General features: G+C 54.7%; 1 protein-coding gene across 6 annotated transcripts in view; it reads left to right on the forward strand.

The window, feature by feature from the left end:
- The window catches only part of KATNIP (katanin interacting protein), a 190532-nt gene that overhangs the window by 89418 nt on the left and 80502 nt on the right, over positions 1 to 20612 (forward strand). For all 6 annotated transcript variants that reach the window (XM_066275499.1, XM_066275496.1, XM_066275494.1 and 3 more), the window contains 2 exons: positions 13707 to 13974; positions 19629 to 19760. In XM_066275499.1, coding sequence (XP_066131596.1) covers positions 13707 to 13974; positions 19629 to 19760 — 400 coding nt within the window. The remainder of the gene's footprint in view (positions 1 to 13706; positions 13975 to 19628; positions 19761 to 20612) is intronic.

A 20612-nucleotide genomic window follows, 5' to 3' on the forward strand; every position in this document is an offset into this window, starting at 1 on the left:
CCGGCAACCCTGTGCTCAAGCTGGTGAGTCCCCACTCAAGCCAGATGAGCCCGCGCTCAAGCTGGCGACCTCGGGGTTTCAAACCTGGGTCCTCCATGTCCCAGTCCAATGCTCTGTCCACTGTGCCGCTGCCTGGTCAGGTGAGACCAGCAGCTTTAAAAGTAGCCCCAAGGCCCTGGCCGGTTGGCTCAGCGGTAGAGCGTCGGCCTAGCGTGCGGAGGACCCGGGTTCGATTCCCGGCCAGTGCACACAGGAGAAGCGCCCATTTGCTTCTCCACCCCTCTGCCGCGCTTTCCCTCTCTGTCTCTCTCTTCCCCTCCCGCAGCCAAGGCTCCATTGGAGCAAAGATGGCCCGGGCGCTGGGGATGGCTCTGTGGCCTCTGCCCCAGGCGCTAGAGTGGCTCTGGTCGCGACATGGCGACGCCCAGGATGGGCAGAGCATCGCCCCCTGGTGGGCAGAGCGTCGCCCCTGGTGGGCGTGCCGGGTGGATCCTGGTCGGGCGCATGCGGGAGTCTGTCTGACTGTCTCTCCCTGTTTCCAGCTTCAGAAAAATGAAAAAAAAAAAAAAAAAAAGTAGCCCCAAGGAGGGTCGTGGTGGGGTAGCTCAGGTGGTTAGAGCATCATCCCCATGCTCCAGTGCTGTGAGTTCAATCCCTGGTTGGGGCACATCCGTGAGTCAACCAATAAATGCATAAATAGATGGAACAACAAATTGCTGTTTCTTTCTCTTTCCTGCTTCCTCTTTCTCTCTAAAAATCAATAACTTTTTAAAAAAGTAGCCCAATGAGTGCCTCAGGGCTTTTTCTCACTCCACCTTGACTCCTGGACACACACACACACACACACACACCACTCCTTCTATGGACAGTTTTAATCCTCACATTTAGGTCTGTGGTTTCCTCTGCTTTTCGTTCTTCAAAGAGATGATCTCTGCTCTCTGTCTTTCAGAATTCCTCAGAATGTCGACTCTGCCTGCAGCATTCTTTATCCCCTGGCCTCTACCCCGCAGTCCCTGTTCCATTTCCTGCAGCCAGCCCCTGCTTTGGGCGGGCTCAGGAGAGGCACCCCGGAGCCACACAGCGGGGCACTGGGCTGGTGGCCCCTGCTCTGGGCGGGCTCAGGCGAGGCACCACGGGGCCACACAGCGGGGCACTGGGCTGGTGGCCCCTGTTCTGGGCGGGCTCAGGCGAGGCACCACGGGGCCACACAGCGGGGCACTGGGCTGGTGGCCCCTGCTCTGGGTGGGCTCAGGCGAGGCACCCCGGGGCCACACAGCGAGGCACCACAGGGCCACACGGCGGGGCACTGGGCTGGTGGCCCCTGTTCTGGGCGGGCTCAGGCGAGGCACCACGGGGCCACACAGCGGGGCTCTGGGCAGGCGGCCCCTGCTCTGGGCGGGCTCAGGCGAGACCCCCCAGGGCCACACAGCGGGGCTCTGGGCTGGCGGCCCCTGCTCTGGGCGGGCTCAGGCGAGGCCCCCCGGGGCCACACAGCGGGGCTCTGGGCTGGCGGCCCCTGCTCTGGGCGGGCTCAGGCGAGGCACCCCGGGGCCACACAGAGGGGCTCTGGGCCGGTGGCCCCTTCTCTGGGCAGACTCAGGCGAGGTACCACGGGGCCACACAGCAGGGCGCTGGGCTGGTGGCCCCTTCTCTGGGTGGGCTCAGGCGAGGCACCACGGGGCCACACAGCGGGGCACTGGGCTGGTGGCCCCTGTTCTGGGCAGACTCAGGCGAGGCACCCCGGGGCCACGCAGTGGGGCACTGGGCTGGTGGCCCCTGTTCTGGGCAGACTCAGGCGAGGCACCCCGGGGCCACGCAGTGGGGCACTGGGCTGGTGGCCCCTGCTCTGGGCGGGCTCAGGCGAGGCACCACGGGGCCACACAGCGGGGCACTGGGCTGGTGGCCCCTGCTCTGGGCGGGCTCAGGCGAGGCACCACGGGGCCACACAGCGGGGCACTGGGCTGGTGGCCCCTGTTCTGGGCGGGCTCAGGCGAGGCACCACGGGGCCACACAGCGGGGCACTGGGCTGGTGGCCCTGCTCTGGGCGGGCTCAGGCGAGGCACCACGGGACCACACAGCGGGGCACTGGGCTGGTGGCCCCTGCTCTGGGCGGGCTCAGGAGAGGCACCACGGGGCCACGCAGTGGGGCACTAGGCTGGTGGCCCCTGCTCTGGGCGGGCTCAGGAGAGGCACCCCGGGGCCACAGAGCGGGGCACTGGGCAGGCAGCCCCCCAGCCCCGCCCCCACCGAGCCTCTGCTTCCTGTGCTCCTGCCCCTGCTCTCACTCCACTCCCTCCCCAAGACAAGGATGTTCTCCTTCATAATGATGGCTGTTAGCGGTTGCTCCGGGTACTTCATAAATAAATTTAGCTTTTTAAAAAAATGGATTTGAGCCTGACTAGGCGGTGACGCAGTGTATAGAGCGTTGGACTGGGATACGGAGGACCCAGGTTCGAGACCCCAAGGTTGCTAGCTTGAGCACAGGCTCATCTGGTTTGAGCAAAGCTTACCAGCTTGGACCCAAGGTCGCTGGCTCAAGCAAGGGGTTACTTGGTCTGCTGAAGGCCCACGGTCAAGGCACATATGAGAAAGCAATCAATGAACAACTAAGGTGTTGCAACGAAAAACTTGATGATTGATGTTTCTCATCTCTCTCTGTTCCTGTCTGTCCTTGTCTATCCCTCTCTCTGACTTTTTCTCTGTCTCTGTAAAAAAAATAAATAAATAAATAAAAAGAAAAAGAATAAAAAAATGGATTTGGGCCCTGGCTGGTTGGCTCAGTGGATTGAACTGAGCGTGTGGACGTCCTGGGTTCGATCCCCGGTCAGGGCACACAGGAGAAGTGACCATCTGCTTCCCTCCCCCTCCCTCTCCCCCTTCTCTCTTTCTTCCTCTCTCGCAGCCAGTGGCTTGATTGGTTATAGTGTGGGCCCTGGGTGCTGAGGATAGCTCGGTTGATTCGAGCATCGGCTCCAGACTGGCATTGCTGGGTGAATCCTGGTCAGGGCTCACACAGTAATCTGTCTGTCCCCCCTCCTCTCACTTAAAAACATAATAAAATAAACAAAAATTTAAAAAAATTGATTTTAGAGAGAGGGAGGGAAGAGAGAGAGACACACACACACAGAGAGAAACATCAACTTGTTGTTCCACTTACTTATGTGTTCCTTGGTGGACTCTTGTATGTGCCCGACCAGGGTGGCACCTGCAGCCTTGGCATATTGGGGTGACACTCGAACCACCGAGCTACCTACTTGGCCAGGGCAATACATTTAACTTTGAATGAAAATTAGTAAAAAAAAAGAAAATCCAAGGTTGAATGGGACCAGAAAGAAAAAAATTAGAAAACTAAAAACATTACCCAGGTATTTGAAGCACGTGTAGAACTCAAATTTTCCTAACCGTAGTTCCATCAGAATCGGTGTAGGGGAATGTGATTTTTAAAGTCCACAGTGTGGATCTTAAAGTCAGGGCTCAAGTTACTCTCTTCTGGGAAGTCTGTGGTCCCGGGGCCACCAGGCTCGATGCGGAGGCCGGCACGCACTAGGTTTGGGTTCTCGATGCTTGTTTCACTTGTAACCACCTCTAGAACGGCCGTCTGTATTGTGAGATGACAAATTCCACGAGAACAAGGACTCCGTCTTTCTTGTTCATTACCCTGTCCTAACACGTAGCAGTCAGACCTGCTAATGGGGACAAATACATTCAGCAACAAGTAGCTGTTGACTAATGAGTGAAGGAAAAGGAGAAGTTAGTCGAGAGCCCCTCAGTGCAGGGAAGAAGCCCCGTCTGGGCCGGGCAGGTTCATGCAAACGTGTGAAACGGCTCATGGACGGCCGTGGGAGCTGGTGGGAACCACCGCAGCCGACAGTGCGCGCTGGGCGGACGGCGTTCCAACCCCAGTTTTATAAAACTGCCAACCAGATTGGAGACGTCACCGGGGCTTGGCAGGGAAGAGGGGTGTTGGCTGCAGGCCAGTGACTTCTGCCCTAGACGCCACGGCTTCCTCTTGAGGACTGTCTCAAAGCCTCCATGGCGGCCTCGGGGGCTGAACATCTGAGCTCCCTGTAGGCAAGATCAGGAGGATCTGAGAAATAAAGAAGACGTGCTGTCATCTCGCTTTCAAATTTGCTGTAGAAACAAGACCTCTGTAAAAGCAATCAGGAAACACTAATTCATAGCAATTATCTCATTGTATCCCTTCAACAACCTTGTCAGCTTGTCAGAGCACATTTTCCCACAGTGGGGGTGGGGCTTGGGCTTCGTAACTTGTTTGGAGACAGAGAACAGCCAGAGTGGGCCCAAAACCGGGCCCGGAACTTACACCGAGCTGTTCCCCTGTCTAAGGGTAGTCAGCGGTTCAACGCTTCATCTACTAACACTTAGCACACACCTCAGCCTGGTTGATGGCCTCAAGGCGGCTTGGTGTCCAGAGCTCTTGCTGGCAGGTCTCCTCGGTGCCATGCAAGCCCATGGACGGTCACTGAGCCCCTGACTCCTTCCTTCCCGCTCTGGGGACCACTTGCGTCCAGCGTGTGCCCAAGGCAAAGAGCCCGGACTTCGGAGTCAGACAGTCATTCATCCGTCCACACTGGCTCTGCTGTTGCTAGCACTGTGGCCTGAAGCTGGTCCTCAGGTGCCCTGGGCCTGTGAGATCAGGACACCCATGTAGGGGGCGGTGAGAGGCCGCAGTGGGATAGGTGAGTAGAGAGGCTGGTTGGTTACTGGCAGCTGCTGCTGTTGATGTTATAGTTATTATTGCTCTTGTACTGTCGCAAACACGGTTTTGTGGTTGTCCCGGTTCGCTCTTTTCCTAGCCCAGCAGAAGGAGGGGGATCAGGCCTGTAAGGCTCTAATCCACTGACCAGCAAGCCGCACTGCACTGTAGTCAGCGGTCCGGTGTGCATCCCTCCCTCCTGGGCCCCCTCCCGGCCCGGCCCTGCGGCGAGGAGGCCGATTTGCATGCAGTCCAGTCTCCGTTCTCCACCAGCCAGGGTTCTGACTGGGCTCCGCACAGAGGGCTTTCTGTGGAAAGGGCTTTAACTTAACATTTTATTTTATTTTATTTTCATTTGTGTGTGTGTCTGTGTGTATGTGTGTGTGTGTGTGTGTGTGTGTTTCTGAAGTTGGAAACGGGAAGGCAGTCAGATCAGACAGACTCCCGCATGCGCCCAACTGGGATCCACCCGGCATGCCCACCAGGGGGCGATGCTCTGCCCACCAGGGGGCGTCGCTCTGTTGCAACCAGAGCCATTCTAGTGCCTGAGGCAGAGGCCATGGAGCCATCCCCAGCACCCAGGCCAACTTTGCTCCAATGGAGCCTCGGCTGCAGGAGGGGAAGAGAGAGATAGAGAGGAAGGGGTGGAGAAGCAGATGGGCGCTTTTCCTGTGTGCCCTGGCCGGGAATCGAACCCGGTACTCCTGCACACCAGGCCGACTCTCTACCACTGAGCCAACTGGCCAGGGCCTAACTTAACATTTTAAACACTGAACATTGAAAATTGCATATAACAAGGCTGTAAAGCAAAGATATAAAGTTAGTTTTCGCAGAGAAATTGCTGGATGACAGCTTCAGAAGCAGCCGGGAGGGGCCCCAGAGTGGCACCGCTTTAAAAGTATTGGCAGGCAGGTTGGCTTTCAAGGCGGTCCCCCCCCACCCCCCCACCCCCCCGCAGGTCCCGGTCCTCATCTTTCCAGACGGAAAGGTTTTGAATGGCTTTCTCCAGGGAGTGTTGCTACTTAGTTCATCCCCCTTTCGCCCTTGGAACAGATGGTTTCAGATCACAGGGGCCTGAAAGGGGCAGAGGTTACGGGGCGTGGCTCATCCAGTACGAGCAAATGTATTCTTCTTTTGTGAGGAAGATACCAGCCATGCAGAGTTCAGGCTTCTTTTTACTATATTTTGTGTAATACAATTACGGCATTTAAATTTGTATTAATTTAACAGAAGCAAAACTAAATTGGAAAAAGAGGAATTATTTAAAATTTTCAATTTTCTTATTACAAGAGATTTTTCTTAAAATTAAAAAAAAAATCTCATCAGTTTAACAAATTAGGAAAGAAGGATTAAGGGGTCAGAGCGACCATCTTTTTAAACTTGACGTTTCCGTTGAAGGTGGATTTGGATTGGCTCGCTGGTTTGGGAAATGAGGCCGAGCGCCAGGCCGCCTGCCCTCGTCTGGGTTTGTCAGCCGGGCTGAGGGCGTGGGGCGCAAACATCGCCTTCTGCTGTGCAACCTGAAAGTGCTCTGTGACCTGGTCTGCGCTCAGTCTCTGAGTGGCTGCAGCGCTCACCAGATCTGCTGCCACCGCTCCTCCCGGTCCGTGTTCTTTATTGTGACTTCACTCTCCAGCCTCTGTATTTTGTCATCTGGGAGTTTTTTCTAAGGATTCCTGGGTGTTTTATTCCCTGAGTTTCTTCTTGATGTTTTTAAGTCTGGACCACTTGAGTGGGTGCAGTACATTAGACCAGGGGTCCCCAAACTATGGCCTGTGGGCCGCATGCAGCCCCCTGAGGCCATTTATCCGGCCCCCCGCCGCACTTCTGGAAGGGACACCTCTTTCATTGGTGGTCAGTGAGAGGAGCACATTGGCCATCTCATTAGCCAAAAGCAGGCCCATAGTTCTCATTGAAATACTGGTCAGTTTGTTGATTTAAATTTACTTGTTCTTTATTTTAAATATTGTATTTGTTCCCGTTTTGTTTTTTTACTTTAAAATAAGATATGTGCAGTGTGCATAGGGATTTGTTCATAGTTTTTTTTATAGTCCAGCCCTCCACCGGTCTGAGGGACAGTGAACTGGCCCCCTGTGTAAAAAGTTTGGGGACTCCTGCGTTAGACAGACGCTGCTCTGCTGTCTGCTGGGGTCGAGTGCTGCTGCTCCCCTCTTTCTGAGTCACGCCATTGGGGACAAGATGTGTTTCAGGGCTGGGGGTCCAGGTCCTTCCCACCACTGCTCCTCCCATTACTGTGGGGAATTTATTTATTTGCAGGAGTGAGGGGCAGGATTGAAACATAAATGTAAATGTATCACTTTCTAATTACAAAATTAGGAATAGGCTTTGAAGAAAAAAGTCAGTAAAATGAAGAAGAAAAGAACATCCCTTATGTCACCCTCAGAGAGACCGTGGTCAATACATAGTTTAATGACTAATTTTCCAGAGCGTTTGTATGCACAGAAACTGATAATTATTTTTAAAATTGGGTTTATAATACATGCTCATTTTTTGACATGCTGCTTTTTCTTTCTTTTTTTTTTTTAATTTATAAAATTAAATCTAACAGGGTGACACTGGTCAACAGGAGTGTACATGGATTTGGGGCGAACATCTCCACATCATTTGGACAGCCGATTATGTTGTCTACCCATCGCCCAAAGTCAAATCATCCTCCGTCACCTTATATTTGTCCCTCTCTTTATACCCCTCCTGACAGGCTGCTTTTTACTCAAGTGTGTATCTCGCTTTTGTGTTGAGAAAGTGAACACAGTCTAGCTCGCTCTCTGCAAGGGCTGCCCAGGCTCCATCCGGGCTGGTCCAGAAAAGGACCTGTACCCCCAGCCCCGAAACACATTCTTGTCCCCAAAGGCGTGACTCGGAAAGCGGGGAGCCGCAGCACTCGACCCCGGCAGACGGCAGAGCAGCATCTGTCTAACGTACTGCACCCAGTCAAGTGGCCCAGACTTAAAAACATCAAGAGGAAACTCAGGGAATAAAACATCCATGAGCCCTTAGAAAAAACTCCCAGACGTTAGCCCCTCCTACAGGTGAACAGGGGATCGTTCTCTGTTGTAACGATGCCCCAACAGTCTTTGTATACTTAAGAGTGAGAGATAAGCATCTGGAGGGACTTGGTCTAAAGGTGTTTGTGTATATATGCAGTTAATTTCTAGTCACTCACCTCTGTCATCTCGGCCTCCAGAACACATCTCAGAGTGCCTCTCCAGTCCCCGCCTCTGCTGCCTCATGCCTCATCTAACCTGGTCACCACAGCAGCCACCACCGCTTGCCCTGTCCCATCCCGTCCCCATCCCGCCCCTGCCTCTGCCGCCGCCCCATGCTTCACCTTCCCCGGCTACGGCTACTGCAGCCGCCGCTGCTCGCCGCCCCTTTCCATCCCGGCCCCGACTCAAAATCCACTTAGCCGGCCCTGGCCGGTTGGCTCAGTGGTAGAGCGTCGGCCTGGCGTACAAAAGTCCCGGGTTCGATTCCCGGCCAGGGCACACAGGAGAAGCGCCCATCTGCTTCTCCACCCCTCCCCCTCTCCTTCCTCTCTGTCTCTCTCTTCCCCTCCCGCAGCTGAGGCTCCATTGGAGCAAAGATGGCCCGGGTGCTGGGGATGGCTCCTTGGCCTCTGCCCCAGGCGCTAGAGTGGCTCTGGTCGCGACAGAGCGACGCCCCCTGGTGGGCGTGCCGGGTGGATCCCGGTCGGGCGCATGCGGGAGTCTGTCTGACTGTCTCTCCCTGTTTCCAGCTTCAGAAAAATACAAAAAAAAAAAAAAAAAAAAAATCCACTTAGTATCCAAGCACCGTACTGATCTTTAAAGACAGAAATCAGATAATGTTCTATTTCTGCTTAGTGCCCTTCAGTGTCCTCTCGTCCATTAAACAAAGTCTAGACTCTGCCCCGAGGCCTACACAGCCCTGCCCTGGGTGACCCCTCCCCGTTTCCTGCCCTCTCTCCCCCCATCTGTGTGCCCCGCCCTCCAGCCAGTGCCACTGCTGACCTTGGCCTCTGCTGTCCCTCCTGCCGGACATGCCATGCTGTGTCCCGCAGGAAACTCACTGGGCAGCTCCTCATGCCCCGGCCTCCATCGGGCTCCCCCGGGCCCGACTCTGACCGGCCGTCCAGGCAGCCCTCCCCTTCACGGTCCTGGTCGCACCTGCAGTGCCCGTGTCTGTCTCTGTGCAGCCGCTGCCCGAGGCTTTGCCGCCTGATTTCCCACCCTGGGTCCGCCCCAGCGCAGCACCCTGAGCACGCTGGCTGCGTGCATGAAGGCGGTGACAATGGCGGTCGCCACGTCGCCCTGCCCTTTGACAGGGCCACGGCCGAATGCAAGAGACACCGTTTTATACGTGGATAATCTAGAAGGAACAGGGAGCAGTGGCAGGGGGCACAAGTGACAACTCTGCCATTTAATCACGAAAACAAGTTGCACCAGCTTAAAGGCTCTCGGCCTCCGTTCTCCAGTTTTGGGGAACTCCAAAAACGTAGTCACTTAAAATGTGGGGTTGCAACTCACCCCCAGTGCAGACCATTACTTTACTGAAAAGGTTCTGTGAGGCAGGGGTTTGTTAGCACATCTGTATGGGTGTCAGAATGCAGATGGAGGTAAGTAAGCTGAGAAGGGCCACGTCACGAAGGCCACCTCCGAGGCCTGTGGGTGCCCTCTGCCACTACCCATCACTGACGTAAAACAGTCATTTAGAAAACGTTTGTCGCCCTGGCCGGTTGGCTCAGCGGTAGAGCGTCGGCCTAGCGTGCGGAGGACCCGGGTTCGATTCTGGCCAGGGCACATAGGAGAAGCGCCCATTTGCTTCTCCACCCCTCCGCTGCGCCTTCCTCTCTGTCTCTCTCTTCCCCTTCCGCAGCCAAGGCTCCATTGGAGCAAAGATGGCCCGGGCGCTGGGGATGGCTCTGTGGCCTCTGCCCCAGGCGCTAGAGTGGCTCTGGTCGCAACATGGCGACGCCCAGGATGGGCAGAGCATCGCCCCCTGGTGGGCAGAGCGTCGCCCCTGGTGGGCGTGCCGGATGGATCCCGGTCGGGCGCATGCGGGAGTCTGTCTGACTGTCTCTCCCTGTTTCCAGCTTCAGAAAAATGAAAAAACAAACAAACAAAAAAAAAAAACGTTTGTCAGGTACCTACTGTACGCCGGGCAGCGTTCTGTTTGCTCACTAAATATCACAGCTGCGTGGTATCGGGCAGGATGGCAGGGAGGGAGTGTCAATGGTAGACGGCTCTGTTAGTTTCCTGTTGCCTCTTGTAACAACTTACCAGAATTTGGTGGCTTATTTTACAGTTCTGGGGGTCAGATGCAAACTCAGTTTCACCGGTCTAAATTCAAGATGTCAATAGACCTGCATTCTTTCTGGAAGCTCTAGAGGAGGACCCCTCCTCTCCTTCTTCAGAGCCAGCGGTGTCCCATCCCACCCTCTCCCTGACCTCGGTCTCCGTCCTTACCCCTTCTCTTTCTGACCCGGATCTTCTTGCCTCCCTTTGACCAAGACCCCTGTGATTACATTAGGCCCATCTGGATAATCCAGGATAATCTCCCCCGTCTCAGGATGCTTAATTTAATTACATCTGCGAAGTCCCTTCGCCATGTAAAGTGACAGTCACGGGTCCCGGGGATCAGAACATGGGCATCTTTGGGGCCATCTGTTCAGCCTCCAACAGTCCGCCCTCTGACCTCAAAGATTTATTTCCATTCTACATGCAAAATACATTGGTGCCATTTCAAATTTCCCAGAGGTCTAACCCAGGGGTCCCCAAACTACGGCCCGCGGGCCACATGCAGCCACCTGAGGCCATTTATCCGCCCCTGCCGCACTTCCAGAAGGGGCGCCTCTTTCATTGGTGGTCAGTGAGTACTGTATGTGGTGGTGCCGCAAAGCACGGCGTTGCTCACGTACAGTACTACTTCGGTGACACGGGATGCACGCGTCACGGCTCCGGAAGCACGTCATATTCCTTGTTACGGCTAGCAGTGACAAATATGGAACCGGATATTGACCATCTCATTAGCCAAAAGCAGGCCCATAGTTCCCATTGAAATACTGGTCAGTTTGTTGATTTAAATTTACTTGTTCTTTATTTTAAATATTGTATTTGTTCCCATTTTGTTTTTGTACTTTAAAATAAGATATGTGCAGTGTGCATAGGGATTTGTTTAGTTTTTTTTATAGTCCGGCCCTCCACCGGTCTGAGGGACAGTGAACTGGCCCCCTGAGTCAAAAGCTTGGGGACCCCTAGTCTAACCCATTACAGTATCAACGCAAGTCCAAGCTATTGTCTAAGTCTCATCTGCTCAGCATTCCCAAATTTCATCATTTATCATCTAAATTAGGTATAGGTGAGACTCTGGGTATAACTCGCATTAGGGCAAAATTCCTCCCCACCTGCCTACTTGTGGAACTAGAGAGCCAGTCATCTGCTCCTAAATGCAGTGGTGGGCCAGGCACAGGAAGGCAGTTATAGAAATTCTCACTACAATGGGGAGAAAATGAAAGGAAAAAAGATGTCACCAAACCCAAGCAATTTTGAAGTCCACTGGGCCAATTCCATTAGGTTTCAAGGCCCAAGAATAATTCTCTGGAGCTCAGGGCCCCACCCTCTGGGCCCAGGGCTCTACTCTTGGAGTCGTCATCCTTCTTTCATGAAGGGTACCGTGTGCTTGCAGCTAAGCAGTTTTACCAACCTGTTTCCTGCCTGTAGAATTTTGAGACCCTTCTTTTATTTTGTCTTTTCTCTCTCCCATTCAGTTCAAGCTGGCAGCGTTTCTGCTGGTATGACACTCTCAAAAACCATGTGGGTCTCTTATGCATGTCACTAGAATTTATTCCATTAGACAAGAGGTTTCTCCACGGATCTTTCCTGCATAATCCCATCTCTATTTCTGGCTTCTGCTGAGCTGTCTAAGGAGATCCATGAGTCGCATGTGTAATCTCTTCAGATAGTCCTCTGTGTGGTTGAATGCTCTAAACCAGTGGTAGTCAACCTGGTCCCTACCGCCCACTAGTGGGCGTTCTGGCTTTCATGGTGGGCGGTAGCGGAGCAACCAAAGTATAAATTAAAAGATAGATTTAACTACAGTAAGTTGTTTTATAAAGATTTATGCTGCCAAACTTAGCGAAAATCCGACATAAAGTACTTGGTAAGTAATGATTACTATATGCTTTAACTTGCTGTAACTCTGCTTTATAAATTTTATAAAGTAAAGTTACTTCCCTACGTTATAAATCACCATTACTGTGGAACCGGTGGGCAGTTAGAAAATTCTACTACTAACAGAGATACAACAGTGGGCGGTCGGTATAAAAGGGCTGACAACCTTTGCTCTAAAGTTTGGATCCTCTGCAACACCAGCCAAAGGTTGCTCAGTCATAGCCTCACTTTCCTCTCCAGAGCATGCTTTCCTGACAAGGCATCTATCTCCTAATGTTAATGTCACTTGCAACCTGGATAGATTGAGAACTTCCCGGATCACCAAATCCTAGTTCCTTTTTACTTAACAGTTTTTTTCCTCAGTCTGTCTCTTTCCTTTCACATTTTATTCTAAGCAGCTAGAAGAAACCAGACTATAGCTTCCACACTTTTACTTGGACATCTCTTTCGCTAAATCCCCAACTCCATCGTTTATCAAGTTTTCCAACTGTAGAACACAGGTCAGCCAAGACTTTGCCACGTACAGCAGAAGTCCCCCTCCTCTGGTTTCCAGTTCCAGGTTCCTTATTTCCTCACCAGCGGCGCCTTTCATGCTTATATTTGTCATTGGTCTGTTCAGGATCGTTTCTTTAAGATGATCATAGTTTTCTATACAGTGCTTCCTACGTCTCTCTGAGCCCTCCCTGAGTCATCGGACCCAGGGGTTAGGACCTGGATGCCTTTGGGGAGTCATTCTTTAGCCTACCACAGCAACTCCTCTAAGTTTATTGGTCAACCACCAAATCTTTTTCTTTTTTTTTTTAATTTTTTTTTCTGAAGCTGGAAACGGGGAGAGACAGTCAGACAGACTTCCGCATGCGCCCGACCGGGATCCACTCGGCATGCCCACCAGGGGCGACGCTCTGCCCACCAGGGGGCGATGCTTTGCCCCTCTGGGGCATCGCTCTGTTGCGACCAGAGCCACTCTAGCGCCTGGGGCAGAGGCCAAGGAGCCATCCCCAGCGCCCGGGCCATCTTTGCTCCAATGGAGCCTTGGCTGCGGGAGGGGAAGAGAGAGACAAAGAGGAAGGAAGCGGGGGAGATGGAGAAGCAAATGGGCGCTTCTCCTATGTGCCCTGGCCGTGAATCGAACCCGGGTCCCCCACACGCCAGGCCGACGCTCTACCGCTAAGCCAACCGGCCAGGGCCCAACCACCAAATCTTTACTGATGCTTCTTATCTCCTAGCGATGTGAGATACTGTGAGGGCTACCGGGGTGGTCTAGTTTTAAGTGCTTAAACGTTCTGACATCTGGGGGCTTCTAAACATCCTTCGGCATACAGGACAGCCCCCACAGCTCTCTGCCAGGCAGGTACCACCACCTGGATCGTCAGGGCCATTTGGAGGCCTTTTGGGATTTCATATTCAAAGTGTGGTCCCTAGACCAGCAGCATCCGTGTCACCTTGTGAGAAATGCAAATTCTTGGGCCTCGCCCGGAACCCACTGAGTCCCAAACTGCGGGTGGGACCCCGCAATCTGTTTTAACAGCCCCCCAAAACGAACGTCTCACTCACACGCACATGCGCACACACCCGGGCACGCACGCATGCACACACATTCTCAGGGTCATCCCAGGCGTGTCAGCAGCACAGTTAATACATACAAACGTTCTGTCCAGAGAGTCGCTGGCATGTGCCCGCCCTTCGAAGTGATGGCAGCACCCGGGGGCGACGGTTTTGGTCAATGTTAGTTCGGTGGGAGTAGTTCTTTGGTTCTGACGCTCTCTTTCAAATGAGTGTTTATCAAAGTAACATTTCTCACTGTTCTCGACTTCTGGCAGGAGCTAAGAAAAAGCCTGGAACTTAGTGTAAATCTACAGAGAAAACAGAAGGATGGCTCCAGTGACGAGTATGACTCCATTGAAGAGGACGTGCTCTCCGAGCCCGAGCCTGAGGACCAGGCACTGGCGGGCAGTCCCAGACCTGACCCTCCTCTTTCCGGGGGGGACTCGGTGCAGAAGGACGTTTCTGAGGACCAGGAGGCAGAAGGACACCCTCCACGGGGCTCAGACACCCTCGTGCTGCTGGAGTTCAACCCAGCTTCCAAAAGTAAGCTCCGCCTTGCGAGGCATCTCTCGCCTTTGGCGTCCTGGATCTGGCAGTAGGACTGCAGTGTCCAGCTGTGGTTGGAATTCAGCTTCGGGTGGACCGTCTTCTAGGCCAGGGAGTTGTACCAGCCAGGTCTCTGCTGATTGGTTGCAAGAGGCAGAGGCCTCCCAGTGACCCTGGAATTCCGGAAGGTGCGGGTCTGCCAGCTGTGGGCCGATCCTGTGCGTTGTGGGATGTTTACCAGCATCTGCATGCCGGCTGCCCTAAGCAAAGGGGGCCGTGTATTGGCTTGAAATACTGGGGAGTCCAGGGCTTAGCAGGACTCATTTCTCTTCTCTCCTCTTCCCCTTCCTCCCCTCTCCTCCCTCTCTTTTGCCTTTCCCCTTCCTGTTCATCCCCTTTTCTTCTCCTTCCCCCCAACCCCATCTCTCCCTGCAGGCAGAATTGAGACATTGGCTTTGCAACTTCATCAGAAAGTGGATTTTCCTTCCTACAAGCTCCAGCATAGGTCCTAGCCCTGGCTTTCAAAGCCACACTGGGTCACATCTCTGAACTAGTCGCCGTGGCTCTGGCCGGCCAAGGTCCAGCTGTGGGTGTCCCCCCCCCACACCCCCCCGCCCAAACCATGGGAACCTATAGTAGCTTCCAAAGTAAAGTGAAGGCAAGTCTGAGGAGGGCAGAGAGCAAGCTGGGCGGGCAGACGCCACCGCCGTCCACTGGGGGAGGGTGTCGGAAAAGACCCTGGGAAGTAGAATAAGACAAACAGTGGGTGGGGCAGGGGGGTTGGGGGGCTCCCGCAGCACAGTGGGGGGGCAGGGGGGCTGGGGGGCTCCCGCAGCACAGTGGGGGGGCTGGGGGCTCCCGCAGCACAGTGGGCGGGGCAGGGGGGCTGGGGGGCTCCCGAAGCACTTCTCACCCTCCCAGCCAAGCTGGGCGTCGCCTGCTCCTCCTGCTGGGTGTGCCCTGCGGTTTGGACCAGGCATCAAGACCAGCCGCCGGGCAGCACGAGTGAACCTAAGGACAGAGAAGCGAGGGGATGTCTGAAACCAGGCACTGGTGTTGGTCTGCTCGGGCCGCCGTGACAAAGGGCCACGGACTGGGGGGCTCAGAACACACAGGATCTCCTTTTATCGGCTCTGGAGGCAAAGTCAGTGGCCAGGGCGCTGGCCGGGCTGGTGCCCTCGGAGGCCTCTCTGCTGGGCTTGCCCCTGCCCGTCGTCCTGCCGCGCCCTCACGGGGTTCTCCCTCTGCGTGTGTCTGGGCGTCTCCATTCCCTCTGCCTGTCAGGACAGCAGTGCAGCTGCATCACTGCCGCCATAACTGACTCCTTAGGGACCCTGTCTCCAAACGCAGTCGCTCTCTGAGGCACTGGGTGTTAGGACTTGAACATACGAGTCTGGGGGGACATAACCGGCAGCCACACCCTACGGTTGCGGTTGCCAGAGAGACATGTCCCTCAGTGTGCTTCATGTCTCAGACGTGGTCTCTGGCTGCAGACCCTGTTCCCTCCTGTAGATCACACTTCCTCTCCTCTCCTCTGAACGCTGACACCCACCTCCTGCTTCCCCTCCAGATCCTGTTCCCTCCCGTAGATCACACTTCCTCTCCTCTGAACGCTGAAACCCGCCTCCTGCTTCCCCTCCAGATCCTGTTCCCTCCCGTAGATCACACTTCCTCTCCTCTCCTCTGAACACTGACACCCGCCTCCTGCTTCCCCTCCAGATCCTGTTCCCTCCATTAGATCACACTTCCTCTCCTCTGAACGCTGAAACCCGCCTCCTGCTTCCCCTCTAGACCCTGCAGACCCTGTTCCCTCCCGTAGATCACACTTCCTCCCCTCTGAACGCTGAAACCCGCCCCCTGCTTCCCCTCCAGATCCTGTTCCCTCCCGTAGATCACACTTCCTCTCCTCTGAACGCTGAAACCCGCCCCCTGCTTCCCCTCCAGACCCTGTTCCCTCCCGTAGATCACACTTCCTCTCCTCTCCTCTGAACGCTGACACCCGCCTCCTGCTTCCCCTCCAGATCCTGTTCCCTCCCGTAGATCACACTTCCTCTCCTCTCCTGTGAACGCTAACACCCGCCTCCTGCTTCCCCTCCAGACCCTGTTCCCTCCCGTAGATCACACTTCCTCCCCTCTGAACGCTGACACCCGCCCCCTGCTTCCCCTCCAGACCCTGTTCCCTCCCGTAGATCACACTTCCTCTCCTCTCCTCTGAACGCTGACACCCGCCTCCTGCTTCCCCTCCAGACCCTGTTCCCTCCCGTAGATCACACTTCCTCTCCTCTCCTCTGAATGCTGAAACCCACCTCCTGCTTCCCCTCCAGACCCTGTTCCCTCCCGTAGATCACACTTCCTCCCCTCTGAATGCTGAAACCCACCTCCTGCTTCCCCTCCAGACCCTGTTCCCTCCCTTAGATCACACTTCCTCTCCTCTGAACGCTGGAACCCACCTCCTGCTTCCCCTCCAGACCTGCTCGGGCTGTTCCCTCCCGTAGATCACACTTCCTCCCCTCTGAACGCTGAAACCCGCCTCCTGCTTCCCCTCCAGACTGCACTGGCAGGCCTCTTCCTTCCAGGAGCCTCTGGGTGCTCCCAGAACGACCTCCTCTTGGTGCTGCTGCTCCCAGCTCATCATGGCGCTGGTCTCGCTGCCCCCGTGTCTTTCTCCTGGGGGGGGGCTGGGAGCTCCGCCAGGACGCAGGCCCGCGCTTCCCCCTTGCACCCCCTGCGTGCAGCACTCCCCAGGCACATCCGGCTGCTCAGGAAACCTTTGTCAGACAAATGGAGGTGCTGGGCGTGCGTTGCTATGGGCCGTAGGGTGGGTTTTCTCCAGGAGGAGGACTGTGGGATGTTGATCAAGCCCCCGCCCTGGAAACTGGGCGTGAAAGTCACCTCTGGGCGTGGAGGACCAGGCCACGGAGGAGACCAGCTGGACCCCAGGCTCAGTTTGAGAGTGCCACTGGAACCCAAAGAGAGAACTTGACTTTCCTGACGTTTAACATTTTTGAACAAATAGATTGCTTGGCAGGCCCCATGCTGACCACGTGCTGCCTGGTCTCTGAGCGCACAGAGGGGTGGCGTGCTGCCCCCCCCCCCACTGCCCCCTTTAGTAACAGCGTCTTCCTCAGCCCCCCTGGCGGGCTTCTTTAGCCCCAGCAGGAGACAGATGCCCACCAGGAGGAGCAGGGGGCAGACCTGGGGCCTGTTGTCGGATCTCTCCAGACCTCAGCCTGGGACTGGAGCTCTGAACTGACCCTGGGCATTTATTCAAGACCAGTCGGCAGGAGCCTGGGACATGTGCTTGGTTCTGGGGTGTTCATTCATTCATTCACTCACCCACTCACTCTCGGGGCACATATCATGCCACAGGCAGTGTGGAGAGTGTCCTGGGATTGCAGGGCCTGACCCTCTTCCTACAGCTCCTCATGCTAGCAGGAAAAACAATAAGTGTATAAACGCGTAAATAACAACAATTGCCAACATTTCTTCAGTTCCTACTAACATGAACCCAGTACTATTCCAAGGGCTGTACATAGTGTCCTTCATTTCATCCTCACCACAGCCCCAGGGAAAGTGCTTGTTTTACAGATTGGGAAACTGAAGCACAGAGAGGTCAAATAACTTGCCCAAGGTCACAGCTAAGGAGGGCAGAGTGGGATCCGGTCTGCAGCTGTCTGAGCCCACAGTCAGAGCTCCTCATCAATGGGCTGCGTAAATAAACCAGATCGTTACAAAGAAACAGTTGGGTGCTGAGGGCCAGTTAGCACGCAGCCCCCTCTGGTTTTCCTCCTGTGCTGTGAGGCCAGCGAGAGAGAGGCATGGGGCTCAGATAGGAGGAGGGCAGATGATTACCTTTCCAGCCGGTAGCAGCTGGACCGGTGGCCCTTCAGGACCGCCCGCTGAGGTAGACAGACCTCAGGCCTAGATGTTGGCAGAGCTGGACCGCTAACAGCATCAGCATCGGGGAAGGGGGCTGCTTGCCCGAGAGAGATGGGGTGGCTTGGGGGCGCCTGGGTGGCCTCCCGCGCCTGCTCTCTCCCCTCCCATTCAGCCTCCTGTGAGCGACTGGTGGCAGGTGAGCAGCCCAGACCAGGGCGCAAGTCAGTCCTCCGTTGACCGGAAAAGGGGAGGGCTAGGCTAGCTTCGGAATTCAGCACTTCGAAAGAATTCAGAATCTGGAAAGTTGTGAAGATTATAAAACAGGGGATGGGGTCAGAGAAGGATTCTGGTAGCTGGAGTCATCAGAGAAGGTGACTCACAGAGGAGGTGACGTTTCAGCTGGGACAGGAATGAGGAGGAAGCAGCCATGGGAACAGCATCCCAGGCGCAGGGAACAACAGCAGCACCGCCCTGGTCGGGGGTGGGGGTGGGTGGGGAGGGTGGGGAGGGGGCTGTCCTGCCCCACCCGCAGCAGGCACTTTCCAGATTTCCTGCCTTCCCAGCCCGCCCTGAGCTCCCAGCTCCGGACCTAAGGCTTCTCCCTGCCTGTTTGCTTTGTTCTGTGGCCACTGCCTCCGCCCACAGGGCTGCCTTTCTCCCGCTGGTCCTGAGCACCCCCCTCCCTCCTCCTGCTCTTAAATCTTGGCTGGCTCTGAGGCCCTGGGGCTGTTTTCCCTACACCTGAGCCGTTTGCAAACCTTCTTCAGTTTTTGTCATCTCCACAAATTACCTGTACTAATTTTTAGCTGTGATTTAAACCAAACCTTTCTTTTCTCCTTCCCTATCCTATCTCTCCACCTCCCTTCCTCCTTTCTCCCTTTCTCCCTCCCTCTCTCCCTCCCTTCCTTCTTTTATCTGTCTTTTCTTCATAATTCTTGGATTGTTCAAGCAACGATATTCATGAAATCAAGGGTTAATATGCTGGTTACATTTTTCTTCCATACACATTCAGGCACACAATTGCTTTAAAAATTACTTGTCCACCTTGGCACCTGCACTCACCTCCTGTTCCACCAGTGGTCCAGGTGCCCCACTTTGGGAAACAGTGACTAAAGCATGGCCCTAGGGCCCCTCCCTGTCTGGCTCCACCCACCATCTGCCACTTACCTTCCAACTGTGAAGCCTTCGCACATGCTGTTCCCTGCCCTCAGCCCGTGCCCCTGGATGTGTCCTCGTCATCTATAAGGGCCCGTCATTGTCCCCTGCGCACCTGCCAGCCCGTCCTCCAGGCCGCAAGCTCTTCCGTGACCGTGCTGCCGGACCCCTCTGTCCTGGCCCGGGGCTCTGACCCACTCAGCCGTCTTCTGCGCAGGCGCTACTGTGCTCTGCTGTGTTCTGTCCAGTCCACTGTCCTCGGCTGCACCGTGACTCCATGTACCACGCTGCCGGTTAAACCCAGCACCGTCCCGACTGTAAGCTTGGTCCCTGCTCATAAATGTTCAAGTCTGAACATCTGTGTGTGTCCTAGCACACTCCATATCATTTGCCTAGACACGGTGCTTGACACACGATGGCTCTGAGCGAACCTGTTTCATTGTCTGCACTACTCACCTCTCTGACCCTGAGCTAGCGCGGTGCCGGGCATGGGGCCGGAGTTCAGGAAGTATCTGTTGAATGAATAAGTGAACAAGCAAATAAACAGACGCCTGAGAAGAATGCTACAACTCTGACTGCACTCAGCTGTTGACAGATAAACAACTGTTTTCCTACAGGTCATAAAAGGGAAAGGAATTTGTCTGCTAAGCGGAAGGACAATGCTGAGGTCTTTGTTCCCAGCAAACCGGAGCCGGACCTGACGCCCCAGCCCTCCGCTGTGTTCCCAGACCAGGAGAGGCCGTGTTCAAGTAAGAGTTCCGGGGGCCCTGAGCAGGGCTGGGCCCGGGCCACTCTCCACGGGGGGCCGCGAGGGATGTGTCTTTGCTTCATTACTGTCTCTGCCAAGGTCTGAGCTGACCCTGTGTGCGTGTGTTACTAGTCAAGTCTCCAGGGAGACCGAACCAATGGGGAGAGAGAGGAAGAGAGACGATAAGAAATTGTCTCATGCAGTTAGTTATGAGGGCTGGCCGGCCACACCTGCAGGATGGAGGGGTGGGCTGGAGACAGGGGAAGGAGCAGTGTTACAGATGAAGTCCAGAGGCCGTCTGCTGGAGAATTCTCTCTCACTCAGGGCAGGGTCAGTCTTTTTGGTCTAGTCAGGCCTTCAACTGATTAGAAGAGGCCCACTCAATTATGGAGGGCAATCTGCTTTATTCTACGAATTAAAATGTTAGTTTCGTCTGAAAACATCCCCTCAGAAGCACCTGGAGTAACGTTTGACCAAATATCTGGGCTCCCAGTGAACACATAACCATCGCACCTACTTTCTTGTTCTACCACCAGGATGTGGTTATAATTGAAAAGTTATTTTTGTGTTTACTTTTCAGTTAATTTGTTTACTTTATGTGGAAATAATGCATGCAAACGGCACTTCATTCTGAAGTTACAAACGGGTTTATGGTGAAGTGTCAGTCTGCTGCTCTTCCAACGAAATGTGAGGTTGCACTGAGTGAGTCCCAACTCTGGGCCAGCCACCATGTCAGCTCCTAGTTATATCACATGTAAATTCCATATGTAACTTATATAAGTAAATCACATACGTGATTACAATCCTATAACTGGCCTTTGAGATAGGTCCAGCGATCGTCCCCATTTTACAG

The sequence above is a fragment of the Saccopteryx bilineata genome, chromosome 4 (genome assembly GCF_036850765.1).
Source record: "Saccopteryx bilineata isolate mSacBil1 chromosome 4, mSacBil1_pri_phased_curated, whole genome shotgun sequence".
Taxonomy (NCBI): domain Eukaryota; kingdom Metazoa; phylum Chordata; class Mammalia; order Chiroptera; family Emballonuridae; genus Saccopteryx; species Saccopteryx bilineata.